This window comes from Scyliorhinus torazame, chromosome 5 (assembly GCF_047496885.1).
Source record: "Scyliorhinus torazame isolate Kashiwa2021f chromosome 5, sScyTor2.1, whole genome shotgun sequence".
Classification (NCBI taxonomy): domain Eukaryota; kingdom Metazoa; phylum Chordata; class Chondrichthyes; order Carcharhiniformes; family Scyliorhinidae; genus Scyliorhinus; species Scyliorhinus torazame.
This window is the reverse complement of record NC_092711.1, coordinates 143772731-143787679: the sequence shown is the minus strand read 5'-3', so window position 1 is coordinate 143787679 and position 14949 is coordinate 143772731. Positions and strand designations below refer to the sequence as shown.

At 46.4% G+C, this 14949-nt stretch overlaps 1 protein-coding gene and 1 long non-coding RNA gene across 2 annotated transcripts; one reads left to right on the top strand and one right to left on the bottom strand.

Annotated features, from left to right (window-relative positions):
* Nucleotides 1-3147: 3147 nt before the first annotated feature.
* Nucleotides 3148-7951, bottom strand: LOC140419964 (uncharacterized). Its single transcript, XM_072504005.1, has 2 exons — nucleotides 7661-7951; nucleotides 3148-5089 (listed from the first exon to the last, which is right to left on the bottom strand). Exon 2 carries the CDS (start codon nucleotides 4730-4732, stop codon nucleotides 3725-3727), a length of 1008 nt encoding a protein of 335 aa, XP_072360106.1. The 5' UTR covers nucleotides 4733-5089; nucleotides 7661-7951; the 3' UTR covers nucleotides 3148-3724.
* A 43-nt stretch (nucleotides 7952-7994) lies between these two features.
* On the top strand, nucleotides 7995-9648 carry LOC140419965 (uncharacterized). The gene is made up of 2 exons (XR_011946114.1): nucleotides 7995-8230; nucleotides 9282-9648. It is a non-coding gene; the product is annotated as an uncharacterized lncRNA (long non-coding RNA).
* Nucleotides 9649-14949: the final 5301 nt, after the last annotated feature.

The following is a 14949-nucleotide window of genomic DNA, read 5'->3' as shown; positions in this document are numbered from 1 at the left end:
CAAGAAAAAAGTTTTATCATACTACTACAGGTGGATCTAAAATAAATACATTTGTCTCTGTTCCATTGAGTCTACAGCACAGGGCCAGGCCAGTCGGCTCAATTGGTCTCTGTCAGTATTTATGTTCCGCATGAGCCTCCACCCAGCCCTCTTCATCTCCCCCCATCAGCATCTCCTTCTATTCCTTTCTCCCTTGTCAAGATACAGCTGTTCATGCAGCATTCATGCTGTTCACCTCAACCACTCACTGTGGTAGTGAGTTCCACATTCTCACAACTCGCTGGGTAAAGAGGTTTCACTTGAAATCCCTATTGGATTATTGAACCCCTGAAAATGGATTGAAAATGCACGCAGTATTTGACAGAGATTGGATGAATTGTCAGCGCAGATGGGGCAGCACGGTGGTGCAGTGGTTAGCAGTGCTGCCTCACGGCGCCGAGGTCCCAGGTTCGATCCTGGCTCTGGGTCACTGACATGTGGAGTTTGCACATTCTCCCCGTGTTTGCGTGGGTTTCACCCCCACAATTGAAAGATGTGCAGGCTAGGTGGATTGGCCATGCTAAATTGCCCCTTAATTGGAAAAATGAATTGGGTACTCTAAATTTAAAAAAAAGAATTGTCAGCACGGATAGAGATAAATGTGTGTCCTGATAGACATTACAGAGACTTGTTTGAAAGGTGACCAAGGCTGGAATCTAAATGTTGAAGGGTATTTGACATATTGGAATGCATGAAGCTCGGAAAAGATGATGGGATTGCTCCTGTTCATTAAGGATTACATTAGTTCAGTACAGAGAGATCAACTTAGCCTGAACGTTAAGGGTGTGGAATCAGCTTTGCTCGAGATAAGAAATAATAAGTTACAAGGTCTCTTGTGTGAGTAGTTAATGGGCCTCCTAACAGTAGTTACATTGTAGGTAGAGTGTACAGGAAGTATTAAATAAGGCTTGTAATTAATGTACCACAATAATCATGGGTGACTTTAGGCATCAGTTAGGACGATGAGCCTGACGAATATTAATCATGAGGAAGTGACACCACAATGAGAAACTGACATCACACATCAGCAAGGTGACCGATATCCTTCAGAGAGCAATCAGACATTGATCGTGCCCCATTTAACCAATCAGGGACTGATCATGGGCTGCTTGGGCCAATCAGAACCACAGGAAACTACCAGCCATGCGTAGAGGTAGGTACTAGAAAGGGTTAATGAGCTACAATTCTCGAGCTCGGTGCACAACTCAACATGAAGTAAGAGGATAGACTTCAGTCAACAGAACAAGAGACAGCTCCACAGTCACCTGGAAGCTGAGAGCTGGTGATCCAGAGTGAACGGACTGATCCACTGCCTTTGTTAATTATTGTGATTTTGTACTTATTACAATTAACTTAATAAATTCTGTGACAATATTCTTGTACCTGGAATGGTCTGTAACTAGTCAGGAGCTGCAGGTAACTTTCACAACACAGTCTGACATGTAATTGATTTGAGTGTTACAATTGAGATTGGAGCCAAACCCGGATCTTACAATAGGATCGAATTTCACATTTCATTTGGGTATCCTGCACTAACAGTGATGGCTTTTGTAAACTCCTTTTACAGGATATTAGAAGGGGAGGAGTTACAGACAGAAATTTCACACCAAACATCATATCAAAATGTGACAGAGTCACTCGATCCATGGGAGCTGAATATCATCGACCTTTGAATTTAGAATGAGAAACGTTTGTCTATTCTTCTGCTGAAAGAGATTCTTATACATCACTCAGTGTACAGGCACTGAGCCAGGCTCATCCGAGTGAGGCATCACTAAAAAAATCCATTTTATATTTTGCAGCTCACTCAAAGATGGAAATTTCAGCACACGTTTCTCCATCTTGTATTTTTTAATGTTTTGTTTGCCCGTTAAATATCCTTGCCCTCTGGATGTTTCATTACAGAACTCAGCTCGAAGACATCAAAACTTGTATCCAGCCTTGCCTGTGGGCCCCATTCATCAATTCAACTTTGCAGCAGCTCAGTCCCAGCTTTGGAAACATCTTCATCTTTCTGTGAGGCCCCGGCCCCATTGACTGTGACAGGGTTCATACTGTCTCCCTGAGATTGTTGATGTAAAGTCACATCAGACCCACACTGCCCGATTTCCAATCCAATTTATTTAAAGGTCCCAGAAGCCTGGCTCCAACCTTAAATGTTGTTCTGATCCTGTCAGTAACATTATTTTGGAACTCACTAGTACCACCACATAGGCAGCCATCAACATGCATCATAAAGATGCCCGAGAGTTTCCTGCCTTCGTACCAATAAAGCACGGCAGCTTCTGCCTTCAGGTAGGGACAACCTGACTTGGACAAAACTGATCTAACTGAGAAGTGCCATACACTTGAAACATTGTTCAAAACATAGACAAACTTATTGAACTTCCAAAGTCTTCGATCTCCATCTGGCACCGTAGGTGGTTGCAGAAACACTGCCCTCTGGAGGAGATCCCCCAGCGCAAATGCAGCTTTTATGTTTCTTGACTGAAGGTTCCGAGAAAATGTCACGAAAAGGGCCAAAGAAATTTCAAATTTACCTTTCCCGCTGTGGTCCACTCTGACCTCTTTCTCTCCAAAGACTTCTTCAAATTCCCGCGTCACTGACCTCACCTTGGGCCTTATAAGTTCCATCTGGTTGGACCTTTTCTGTGCAGATCCATCGATGTGATGATGCTGGCTGACCCCTATCTGGGACCTCTGAACACACGCCAAACTCTGTCCAACTGCCTAACTCTTTCTGTTTCACCTCCCGTACGGCTTTATCCCCTCATATTTTGGCAGCTACAAAACCCTCTCGGTCACGGGGACTTCAGTATCGCCCCCAAACATATCCTTGGTGTAAAACCGACAATTCCCTGCCTGAAATGTTCCAGTTATTGAAATTGCATTGAATGGATGTCAAAGAAACAGACCAGAAGCAGCTCCCTGAGGTTCTGAGGAGTCCCCAGTGGTCAGTCAAACTGAACTAAACACGGGTGGTATAAAACAAACAATACTCACCCCGGTATCTGCTGTCCACGGGGACTTTCCTTTAATCAGAGCCGTCAGTGGATCCTGTTCCTGACACCAGGTTGTTTTGGGACAAATGTCACTCGGAGTCTAGAGTTGGGTAAAGTTTGGGAATCTTTATTACAAACATGTAGGGAATGCTTCAGCGAACCGAAGCATCTCAAGGAGTAGTTACAATAACACACGTTTATACACAGTACAGTTGCAGCTGTTTTGTCTGCAGGTTAGTGGGAAAGTACAGGATGTACTTTAGCACCTTGATACTGCCGATACTTCCAGTCAAGGATGTTGGGGTCCCTGTCGGGACAGGAGATGTGTTGGTGAAATTTTGGCAGTACACTCGAGGTTGGCCTGGTTGAAGTCCCCGGCCACGATGAACAAGGCCTCCGGGTATTCTGCTTCATTGTTATTTATAGCAGTGCGGTGTACAATTCATCAAACGCCTTCTTCACTTCCGCCTGAGGTGGGATGTAGACCGCCGTGATGATGGCAGAAGAGAATTCCCATGGAAGGTAGTTTGGACGGCACTTCACAGTCGGGTATTCCAGATCCGGGGAGCAGTAGTTCGCCAGGGTCACCACGTCCGAGCACCAGGAGTTGGCGAGGAGACAAACACTTTCACCCACTCCAGGTTCAGTCCTGGATGTGATTAACAGCAGAATCTAACCCAACATCACCTGTGAACCCTTTGGTGTTTCAGCATGTTGGACGACTGAGTGAATCCCTCCCCACAGTGAGAGCAGGTGAATGGCTTCTTTCCGGTGTGAACTCGCTGGTGTCTCCGCAATCTGGATGATGTTTGAAACCTCTTTGTGCAGTGAGAGCAGCTGAACGGTCTCTCCTCAGTGTGAATGCGCTGGTGGGACATCAGTAGCTGAGCGCTTTTGAAACCCTTCCTGCAGTCAAAGCATTTAAAGGGCCTGCTCTTGGTGTGAGTGACATTGTGGCTACGCAGGTTGGATAATTGAGTGAATCCCATATCACACACAGAGCAGATGTACGGCTTCTCCCCGGTGTGAACTCGCTGGTGTCTCTGCAGGTGGGATAACTGAGTGAATCCCTTATCACACACAGTGCAGATGAACGGCTTCTCCCCGGTGTGAACTCTCTGGTGTCTCTGCAGGTGGGGTAACCGAGTAAATCCCTTATCACACACAGTGCAGATGAATGGTCTCTCCCCGGTGTGAACTCGCTGGTGGGTCTGCAGGTTGTGTAAATGAGTGAATCCCTTATCACACACAGTGCAGATGAATGGCCTCTCTCCGGTGTGAACTCGTTCGTGTCTCCGCAGGCTGCCAATGTCAGTGAATCCCTTATCACACTGAGAGCAGGTGAAAGGCCTCTCTCCAGTGTGGACTCTTTCGTGTCTCCGCAGGCTGCTAATGTCAGTGAATCCCTTATCACACACAGTGCAGATGAATGGCCTCTCCCCGGTGTGAACTCGTTCGTGTCTCCGCAGGCTGCCAATGTCAGTGAACCCCTTTTCACACACAGTGCAGATGAATGGCCTCTCCCCAGTGTGAACTCGTTCGTGTCTCCGCAGGCTGCCAATGGCAGTGAATCCCTTTAAACACTGAGAGGTGAAAGGTCTCTCTTCAGTGTGACTGTGTTGATGCCTTTCCAGCTCGTGTGGGGCTGTGAATCCCTTCCCACAATCCTCACATTTCCATGGTTTCTCCATGGTCCAGGTGATCTTGCATCTCACCGCGTTGGCCAATCAGTGAAGCCTCGTCCACACACAGAACACCTATACAGTCTCTCCCTGCTGTGAATGGTGTAGTACTTTTTCAGATTGTGTCACTGGTTAATGCTCTTTCCACAGTCAGTGCTCTGTAACAGTCTCACACGGGGTGTGTTTGTGTCTCAGTGCTTTTCCAGACACACTAATGTTTAAAATCTCGTGAAGCAGACAGAATAGACAAACATTTCTCCTTCTAGATTCAAAGGCCGATGATCCCAAGAATTGAGTTACTCAGTCAGTTCTTGATGTGATATTTAGTTTGAGATATCGGCCTCAAACTCCTCTTGTTCGAACTTCCTGCAAACAGATTTTACAATAGTAATCATTGTTAGTACAGGATAGAAACTCAGAACAGACAATTCTAGTTTATATCGAACATTCTTTCCTCTCTCTTCCCCTGAAATGCTGTAAATCTCAATCCCACACACTCCAAGGCAGGCCAGCAGCACGGTTCAATTCCCGTAACAGCCTCCCCGAACAGGCGCCGGAATGTGACGACTAGGGGCTTTTCACAGTACCTTCATTTGAAGCCTACTTGTGACAATAAGCGATTTTCATTTCATTTTCATTGTATCTAATATTCACCCTCCCAATTCTCCTGAAGGTGCTGATTCAGGCTCATTGACAGATCCAAGCTCACTGCTTCCTGTCCTGGACACAGAGACCTGAAAATCTTCATGCAGGCTGCCAGACAGATATATGTCGATATTACTGGATGAAAAATGTGTGTAATATACAGATTGTATTCACTTATTTTCCCTCCCAGTTTTCGTGAAGGCGCTGATCAACAAATCTAAACTCACTAAAACCTGTACAAGAGTAGAGAATCTCCATATAAGTATATTTACTGATTAGAGGTAGGGAAATTCTGAGGAAGAATTTTATTTAGTCATGACAGGGAACTCACTGCCCACAAGGGTTGTGGAAGTCGAGATGATCAATAATTTAAAGTAAAATAGGATGGTTACTTGAAGAAAATAAACTTGCAGGTGAACAGGGATATCGAGGGGGAATGGGACTGACTGGATTGCTGTACAGAGAGTCAGCATTGACTTGAGTTCCCAAATGGATTCTGTCAGTGCTGCAATGACTATAACTGGAAATATATAATGTAGGTACAGTACTACGTTACAAAAGTAGAAATAATAATCCATGTATTTTATTACAGAACCATCAATAATATCTACAATACATACCATATAACAACACTAGACATATCTCTGTCCAATATTAAATTTTTAAAAATTAATTTACGGGATGTGGACAATGCTGGTTAGGCCGGCATTTATTGCCCTTCCCCAGTTGCCCTTCCGAAGTAGTGGTGAGCTGCCTTCTTGAACTGCTGCAGTCCTGGAGGTGTAGGTACATCCCCTGTGCTGTTAGGGAGGGAATTCCAGGATGTTGCCTCAGGGACAGTGAAGGAATGGCAATATATTTCCAAGTCACGGTGGTGAGTAACTTGGAGGAGAACTTCCAGGTGGTGGGCTTCCCAGGTTTCTGCTGCTCGTCCTTCTAGATGGTAGTGGTTGTGGGTTTGGAAGTTGCTGTCTGAGGAACCTTTCGGAGTTACTGCAGTGTATCTTGTAGGTGGTATACACGGCTGCTACTGTTTGTCGGTGGTGGAAGATTTGAATGTTTATGGAAGGGGGTACAATCAATTAGGCTGCTTTGTCCTGGATAGAGCTTCTTTGTTGTTGGAGCTGCACTCATCCAGCAAAGTGGAGCGCATTCGATTACACTCCTGACTTGTGCTTGTAGATGTCTGGTGGACAGGCTTTGGGGTATCAGGAAGCGTGTTACTCGTCGTAGGATTCCCAACCCTTGATCTGCCCTGGTAGCTACAGTATTAATATGGCTAGTCCAGTTCAGTTTTTGATCAATGGTAACCCCCAGGATGTTGGTTGTGTGGGTGTCAGCGATGGGAATGCCACTGAATGTCAAGGGGTGGTAGTTAGATCCTCTCTTTTCGAAGATGGTCATTGCCTGACACTTGTGTAGCGCGAATGTAACTTGCCACTTATCAGCCCAAGTCTGGATATTGTCCAGGTCTTACTGAATTTGGACATGGACTGCTTCATTATCTGAGGAGTTGAGAATGGTGCTGAACATTGTGCAGTCATCCACAAACATCACCACTTCTCACCTTATGATGGGAGATCATTGATGAAACAGCTGAAGATGGTTGGGCCTAGGATACTGCCCTGAGGAACTCCTGCAGTGATGTCATGGAGCTGAGATGATTGACCTCCAATCACCACAACCATCTTCCTTTGTGCCAGGTATGACTCCAACCAGTGGAAAGTTATCCCCCGATTCCCATTGACTCCAGTTTAGCTGGGGCTCCTTGATGCCATACTAGGTCAAATGCTGCCTTGATGTCAAGGGGAGTCACTCTCACCTCACTTTTGGCAGTCAGCTCTTTCGTCCAAGTTTGAACCAAGGATGTAATGAGGTCAGGAGCTGAGTGACCCTGGCGGAACCCAAACTGAGCGTCCAGGAGCAGGTTATTGCAGAATAAGTGCCACTTAATAGGACCTTTGATGACTCCTTCCATCACTTTGCTGATGATGGAGAGTATTCCGACAGGGAAGTAATTGGCTGGGTTGGATTTGGCCTGTTTACTGACCCCATCAATGCCAGCCATCTCCTGGAGAAACCAGCCCTTTAATTGTGAACATCCTTTTAGCCAGACAAATAAATGTGTCAAGCTGAGGGAGCAAAGGATGTCAATGTCTTTAAGAGAGAGAGAGAGACCTGGGCCAAGCTTTGCAGAGTCCGCACCCTCACTTCCTTTCCCTTCAGTTGCTGCAAGTGACCAATTAAAAGTGAGAATGAGAAAAGGGGGAGAAAAGAAAGTGTTTTACTCACAGATGTTGCAGACAGGAGTCTGTGTGAAGCTCAAGCTCATTCAGGGTTCAAGGAACAACAGCTTTGCTCCGCAGAAACCTCCTTTTCCAACTTCCGCATCTGATTGGCGGAGGGGCAGATTATTTCCGGTCCTCCCAGTCTTTCCATTGGTCAACATCTGAGCGGAAAGGTCAGCGGAAGTGAGCTCTCCTGCGCATGCGGAGCTTCCCCTCTCCCTAAGACTTGCGCAGTCCCGGTTCAGGGGAGGGGGACATCACCGACGGCCGGAACTGTCAGCCGGTTGCCTGGACACCGTTTCGAGGATGTGTTGGGGAAGAGAGAACAAAGGGTGGGGACGGGGCTCGCGCGTCCGCGCGCCTGCGTGTGCGCACTAATGCATTGACGTCGCCGCGGAGCGGATCGATTCCTATTGGCTGATTTAGAGGATGAGCTCCTTTGTGATGTCACAATGTGGAGATTGGACAATGAGTTTCAGACTAAAACTTCCTCCTCTGGGCAACATCTGGGAATCAAATCAATGTCTCCCCCTTTCAGAAGTTCATAATGTGGAGATGCCGGCGTTGGACTGGGGTGAGCACAGTAAGAAGTCTTACAACACCAGGTTAAAGTCCAACAGGTTTGTTTCGATGTCACTGGCTTTGGAGCGCTGCTCCTTCACCTGAGGAAGGAGCAGAGCTCCGAAAGCTAGTGACATCGAAATAAACCTGTTGGACTTTAACCAGAAGTTCATAAGATATAGGAGCAGAATTAGGCCATTTGGCCCATCGAGTCTGCTCTGCCATTCGGTCATGGCTGATCTCATCCTGGCCTTATCTCCACTGTCCTGAGAGTTCTTCAGAACCATTGAACCCGATTAAAAATCTGTCCAACTCTAAATTTACTCACTGTCCCAGCTCCACCGCACTCTGGGGTAGTGAATTCCACATATTCACAGCCCTTGGGAGAAACAGTTTTTCCTCAACTCTGTTTTGAATAGGGCAGCACTGTGGACCAGTGGTTAGCACTGCTGTCTACGGTGCTGAGGACCTGGGTTCGATCCCGGCCCCGGGTCACTGTCTGTGTGGAATTTGCACTTTCTCCCCGTGTCTGCGTAGGTTTCACCCCCACAACCCAAAGATGTGCAGAGTTGGTGAATTGGCCACACTAAATTGCCCCTTAATTGGAAAAAAAAATAATTGGTTACTCTAAAAAAAAATTTTTTTTAATTAAAACTGTTTTGAATTTGCTACCGCTTACCGTGAGACTATTACCTCTTGTTCTGGAATGCCCCACAAGAGGCAGCAGCCGCTCCAAGTCTACTTCATCTTTCCATTTCTTTTCTCATCCTGAGGGGTCATTGGTAACTTGCAGCAACTGTAGAGAAAGGAAGTGAATCTAGTCTATATGTTCCACACATTTTGAGTTCAGTAATATAGACATATTTATGTCTGGCAGTCTGCATGGAGCTTTTCAGGCCTCTCCAAGATGGGAAGCAGTGAGCAGGGATCTGTCAGTCAGCCTGAATCAGCACCTTTAGAGAATTAGGAGGATGAACATTACAGAGTGAGAATGGAGGGAGAGTGTGTTGGATGGAAACTAGAATTGCCTGTTCTCAATTTCCATTTATAAATTCCTTTTACAGGATATTAGATGAAGATTTGCAGAAAAAAAACGAACGTCACGTCAGGATTTGGAAGAGTCACTTGGTTTATCAGGACCTGAATATCATCAGGAAAACTATCACTGCAAAAGACACTTCTGGGGTGAAGGATTGCCAGTCAGGCAAAGGAACAGAATGGAAGTAAACACAGGAATGAAGAATCACATTGGGCTGGTTCCAGGAGAATTGAGTGACAACTTCAGCGACAAAACCATGGAGTGTGATTTTTGATTGTCTTAAAAGTAAAAGGGCTACATTCTATTTGTAGTTTAAGGGATACGTTCCCTATAAAAATAGTGTTTAGGCATTGTTGCTTCTAGTTTGTTGCAGTAAAAATCATAAAACATGATGTTTTTGTCTTATGTCTCATTAATTTGTTCACTGGGTATAGAATTTATCTTTTAAAATTCCTGATCTTTTCAGAGATCTTACACAGTTGGTTTTGAGTCACAAGTTTCAACTTCCCATTCAGCCTCAGGCAACTTGCTGTCTCTTTGTTGCTCATGTCAATGACAGCCCAGTAACAGAGCTGAGGGCTGGAGATGCTGTGACCCATTTTAGGAGCTGGGATGAGTAGAAAGAAGAACCGTTGTTTCTGGTTGAGCTTTGTGTGAGGTGTCTGACCATGATGATATATGCAATAGCTAACCAGGTAATATGTTGTGATGAGGGTTTAGAAACAGACCCTGGGTAGACGAGTTCAGTGAAGCTGTGGGCTCGTCAGCTGTCCAGTGAAACCAGGCATCCAACAGCCACATAGACCTCGAATATTGGACACTGGGTTTAATCCTGTTCTGTATTAAACAGAAGACCTAGTTGATACTGGGTGATTGTGATATAGTTAATCTTAGCCTTTATTCAAAATTGAATAACATTGATTCAAGTAAAGTAACTACCATGTCAATCTGTCAGTAAAGTGGTGTCAGTTCATGCAGATCCATGTCTGAACTCAATTCCATCACTTATTTTTGTTACTGACTAGACTGTCTCTCTCTTCTCTCCTCTCTCCCTCCTGCCTCTCTCAGTCTCTGGTGCTCCTTTCTCTCTGGTGCCTCTCACTCCCTCTGCTTCCTCTCTCTCCCTCTGTCTCTCTCAGCTGCCAATCACTCTCTCTCTTCAGTGCTTAGGAAGGCAGGTGGGATAGTTTCCTTTGGTAGCCGAGGGCTGAGATTATGAGAACAGGGAGATTGTGCTGGAACTGCATCAAACACCAGTTAGACCACAGCCATATTACATGAAGGATGTGATCACACGAGAGAGACTGCAGAGGAGATTTATTTATTTATTTATTTAAATTTAGAGTTCCCAATTAATTTTTCCAATTAAGGGGCAATTTATTTTGGCCAATCGACCTACCCTGCACAAGTTTGTGTTGTGGGGGCGAAACCCACGCAAACGGGGGGAGAATGTGCAAACTCCGCACGGACAGTGACCCAGAGTCGGGATCGAACCTGGGACCTCATGCTGCCTGCTGCAGAGGAGATTTATGATGATGTTACCAGGGATGGAGAATTTTAACTATGAGGAAATATTGGATCTCCCCAGTGTGAATTCGCCGGTGTACAGTGAGTTGCTCCGATCGCATGAATCTCGTCCCACAGTGAGAGCACCTGAACGGTCTCTCATCAGTGAACAAGCTGATGGGGCATCAGCTCCCCGGATGTTTTATAGAATTTCCCACAGTTTAGACATTTGAAAGGTCTGTCTTTAATAATAATCTCTTGTCACAAGTAAGCTCACATTAACATTGCAATGAAGTGAAAAGCCCCGAGTCGCCACATTCTGCCGTCTGTTCGGGTACACGGAGGGAGAATTCAGAATGTCCAAATTACCCAACAGCACGTTAGATAAACTCGGTCAGTTCTCACTGGAACGACGGAGGTTGAGAGGCGAGCTGATAGAGGTTTACAAGATTATGAGTGGTATGGACAGAGTGGATAGTCAGGTGCTCTTTCCTAGGGTAGGAGAGCCAAGTACTCGGGGACATAGGTTTAAAGTGCACGGGGAAATGTTCAGAACAGATGTGCGGAGCAGGTTTTTTACACAGGGTGGGAAATATATGGAACGTGCTGCCTGGGGAGGTGGTGGGAGCCGGTACCGTCGCGGCATTTAAGGGACAACTAGATAAATATATGAATAGGGTGGGAATGGAAGGATATGGACTCCATAGGTGCAGACAGTTTTAGTTTAGGCAGGTACCAGGGTCGGCGCAGGCTTGGAGGGCCGAAGGGCCTGTTCCTGTGCTGTATTGTTCTGTTTTTTTTTAAATTTAGAGTACCCAATTCACCTTTTCCAATTAAGGGGCAATTTAGCATGTTCAATCCACCTACCATGCACATCTTTTGGGTTGTGGGGGTGACACCCACGCAAACACGGGAAGAATGTGGAAACTCCACACGGACAGTGACCCAGAGCTGGGATTGAACCTGGGACCTCGGTGCCGTGAGACTGCAATGCTACCACTGCGCCATCGTGCTGCTCTTGTATTATTCTATGTTCATCTCTTTCGGGACTCATGGGAGGAAACCGGAGCACCCGGAGGAAACCCACGCAGACACGGGGAGAACGTGCAGACTCCACATAGACAGTGACCCAAGCCGGGAATCGAACCTGAGACCCTGGCACTATGAAGCAACAGTGCTACCCACTGTGCTACTGTACCACCCCAATATGATCCCACTAGTATTTCAGCAAGGCGGATGACTGCATGAATCCCTTCCCACAATCAGATGAATGGCCTCTCCCCAGTGTGAATTCGCTGGTGGACAGTGAGTTGAGATGATCGCCTGAACCCAGTCACACAGCGAGAGCACCTGAACGGTCTCTCATCAGTGTGAATATGTTGATGGGCCATCAGCTCCCAGGAGACTTTATAACATTTCACATAGTCTGGGCATTTAAAATGTCTCTCATCAGTGTGAACATGTTGATGGTACATCCGTTTTCCAGAGCTTTTAAAGAACTTCCCACAGTGCAGACATTTAAAAGGTATTTTGTCAGTGTGAACTCGCTGGTGTCTCAGTAGGGTGGATATATGAGTGAATCCCTTCCCACACTCAGTTCAGGCAAATGGTCTCTCCCCGGTGTGAACTCGCTGCTGTTTCAGTCGCTTGGATGAATCAGTGAATCCTTTTCCACACACACAGCAGGTGAACAGCTTCTCTCCAGTGTGAACCCGCTGTTGTGTCAGCAAGTTTGATGACCAAGTAGATCTCTTCCCACTCACGGAGCAGATGAATGGTCTCTCCCCAGTGTGAATGCGTCGATGAGTTTCCAGCTCAGACGGGAAACCAAATGCTGCCTTACAATCCCCACATTTCCACGGTTTCGCGCCAGTGTGAATGCGCTTGTGTCTTGACAGGCCAGAAGATTGGCTGAAACCTCGTCCACACACACAACACATGTATGGTTTCTCTCCACTGTGAACGGTGTTTTTTCCTTCCATGTGAATTGATGGAATTCCCTGCCCAGTGAAGCAGTTGAGGCTCCTTCATTCAATGTTTTCAAGATAAAGATAGATAGTTTTTTGAAGAATAAAGGAATAAAGGGTTATGGTGTTCTGGCGGGAAAGTGGAGCTGAGTCGACAATAGATCAGCCATGATCTCATTGAATGGCGGAGCAGGCTCGAAGGTCCAGGTGGCATACTCCTGCTTCCAGTTCTTATGTTCTTATGTTATGTTCAAAACCTGTGAGGCCGGCACTCGGAAAAGGTGACCTTGAAAACTGCCAGATTTTCACAAAAGAACAACTGATTCACTGATATCGTTCAGGGAAGGGAACCTTCCGCAGGTCTGGGCCAGAAACGTTTCGGGCCTCTGTGGTGGGGGGAGAGTGAGAAACGATTGAGAGCAGAGGCGGAGAAGGAGAGGGAATTTATATTTCCAAAATTCAACCAGAACATTGACAGAATCTCCCAAACCCTCAACCTCTGCCTCCTTGAAGGACCAAGATATCGGGTCTGTGAACACCATCACATCCAGGTTTCCCTCCAAGGCACACACAGTTCTGACAGTAAGTAATGGGTGAGCAGAAACTTTCTCCACTTCAGTATTGGGAAGACATTGCGTTCAGCCCCTGTAACAAACTCCTTTATTAGCCACTGACTCCATCCCTCACCCTGGTCATTGTTTTGAGATTGAGGTTGAAAGAGATTGTCCAAATGGTTGGTGTGATATTTGACCTCGTGACTTGCTCCCAACCACATATTTACATCATCTTGAAGACTGGATTCCACCTCAGTAACATCGCCTGACTCCACCCAAGGCTCAGAGCATCTGTTGCTAAAACTCTGATCTATTCCTTTGTTATCTCTGGGACATCTATGATCCTCAAATTGATACTTCCTGAGTATTCCTGATTTTATTTACTCTGTCTTAGGTGGCATCACCTGAAGGTGTCAAGACCTCAAGACTTTGTAAGGTGCACCTTGTACACCACCTTCAGCGGTATCAGCGTCACACACAAAATCGAGGCGTTTTGCCTACGCAGCACACACCCCTCCTCCAGCGCCACAGCCAGCTTTTCCTCCCACTTCGCATTAACCCCTCCATGGACACCCCATCCTCCTCCAAAACCCTCCTGTAAATCACCGAGACGATTCCCTGTCGCCACCCCCCCCACCCCCTCACCTTGTCCGCTGACAACACCACCTCCAACAGAGAGGAGACAGGCACTATTGGGAAGATCGGGAAGACCTTCCTTGCAAAGTCCAGCACCTGCATGTACCTAAAACATTCTCCCCACGCCAACCCAAACAGCTCAGTCAGCCCGTCAAAGCTCATAAACGGCCCTTCCAGAAACAGGGATTCTATAATTCTAACTTTTAAAAAATATTTTAGAGAAGCCAATTATATTTCTTTTCCAATTAAGGGGCAATTTAGCGTGGCCAATCCACCCAACCAGCACATCTTTGGGTGTGAATATAATTCTAACTTAGGATGACCACTCGTGTGCCCTACTGAACTTAACTTTACCCCTTGTCATTGTCAGCAGTCCCTTCTTGGTGCAATATGTAGATAGTCCAACGAGGGGAGGGGCAGTACTGGATCTGGTATTGGGGAATGAGCCTGGACAGGTGGTTGAGGTTCCAGTAGGGGAACATTTTGGGAGTAGTGAGCATAATTCCATATGTTTTAGGGTACGTTTGCCACAGATTTCTGGGCACTTAAGGCAGGACGTCCCTTGAGGTAGTAGGATCCAGAGAGCAGGAGTTACATCCTTTTCTTTCCTTCCCTGCTTCCACCCTGCCTCCTCATTAAGACACTGGGACACAAAGGGTGACCCAGTTTGATGGACAGTTTGTCTCTATTCGAAACAATGGGGGACAAGCTCCACCCAGCTATGAAAATATTGCCCCCAACGTGATGGCGGCCGCACATGCTCAGTGCTGCACATTGCCCCCAATAAAGATGGTGATCATTAACCGGGACGACTTTAGGGATCTTTGGCCCCGCTCAGTACAAATGGGATTGCTAAGTTTTTGAGGGAGTTTGTAGATGACAGAACCTTTATAGAAATCGTCCCGTCCACAAGCCGGTTCCATCATACGCTCCGATCTGCAATTTGCCGCTTACAAATTACAGATCCAAGAAAAAAAGCATCCACCCCTCACCATTTCCCGCATTGTGCATGCTTCATTCACTGCCCCTC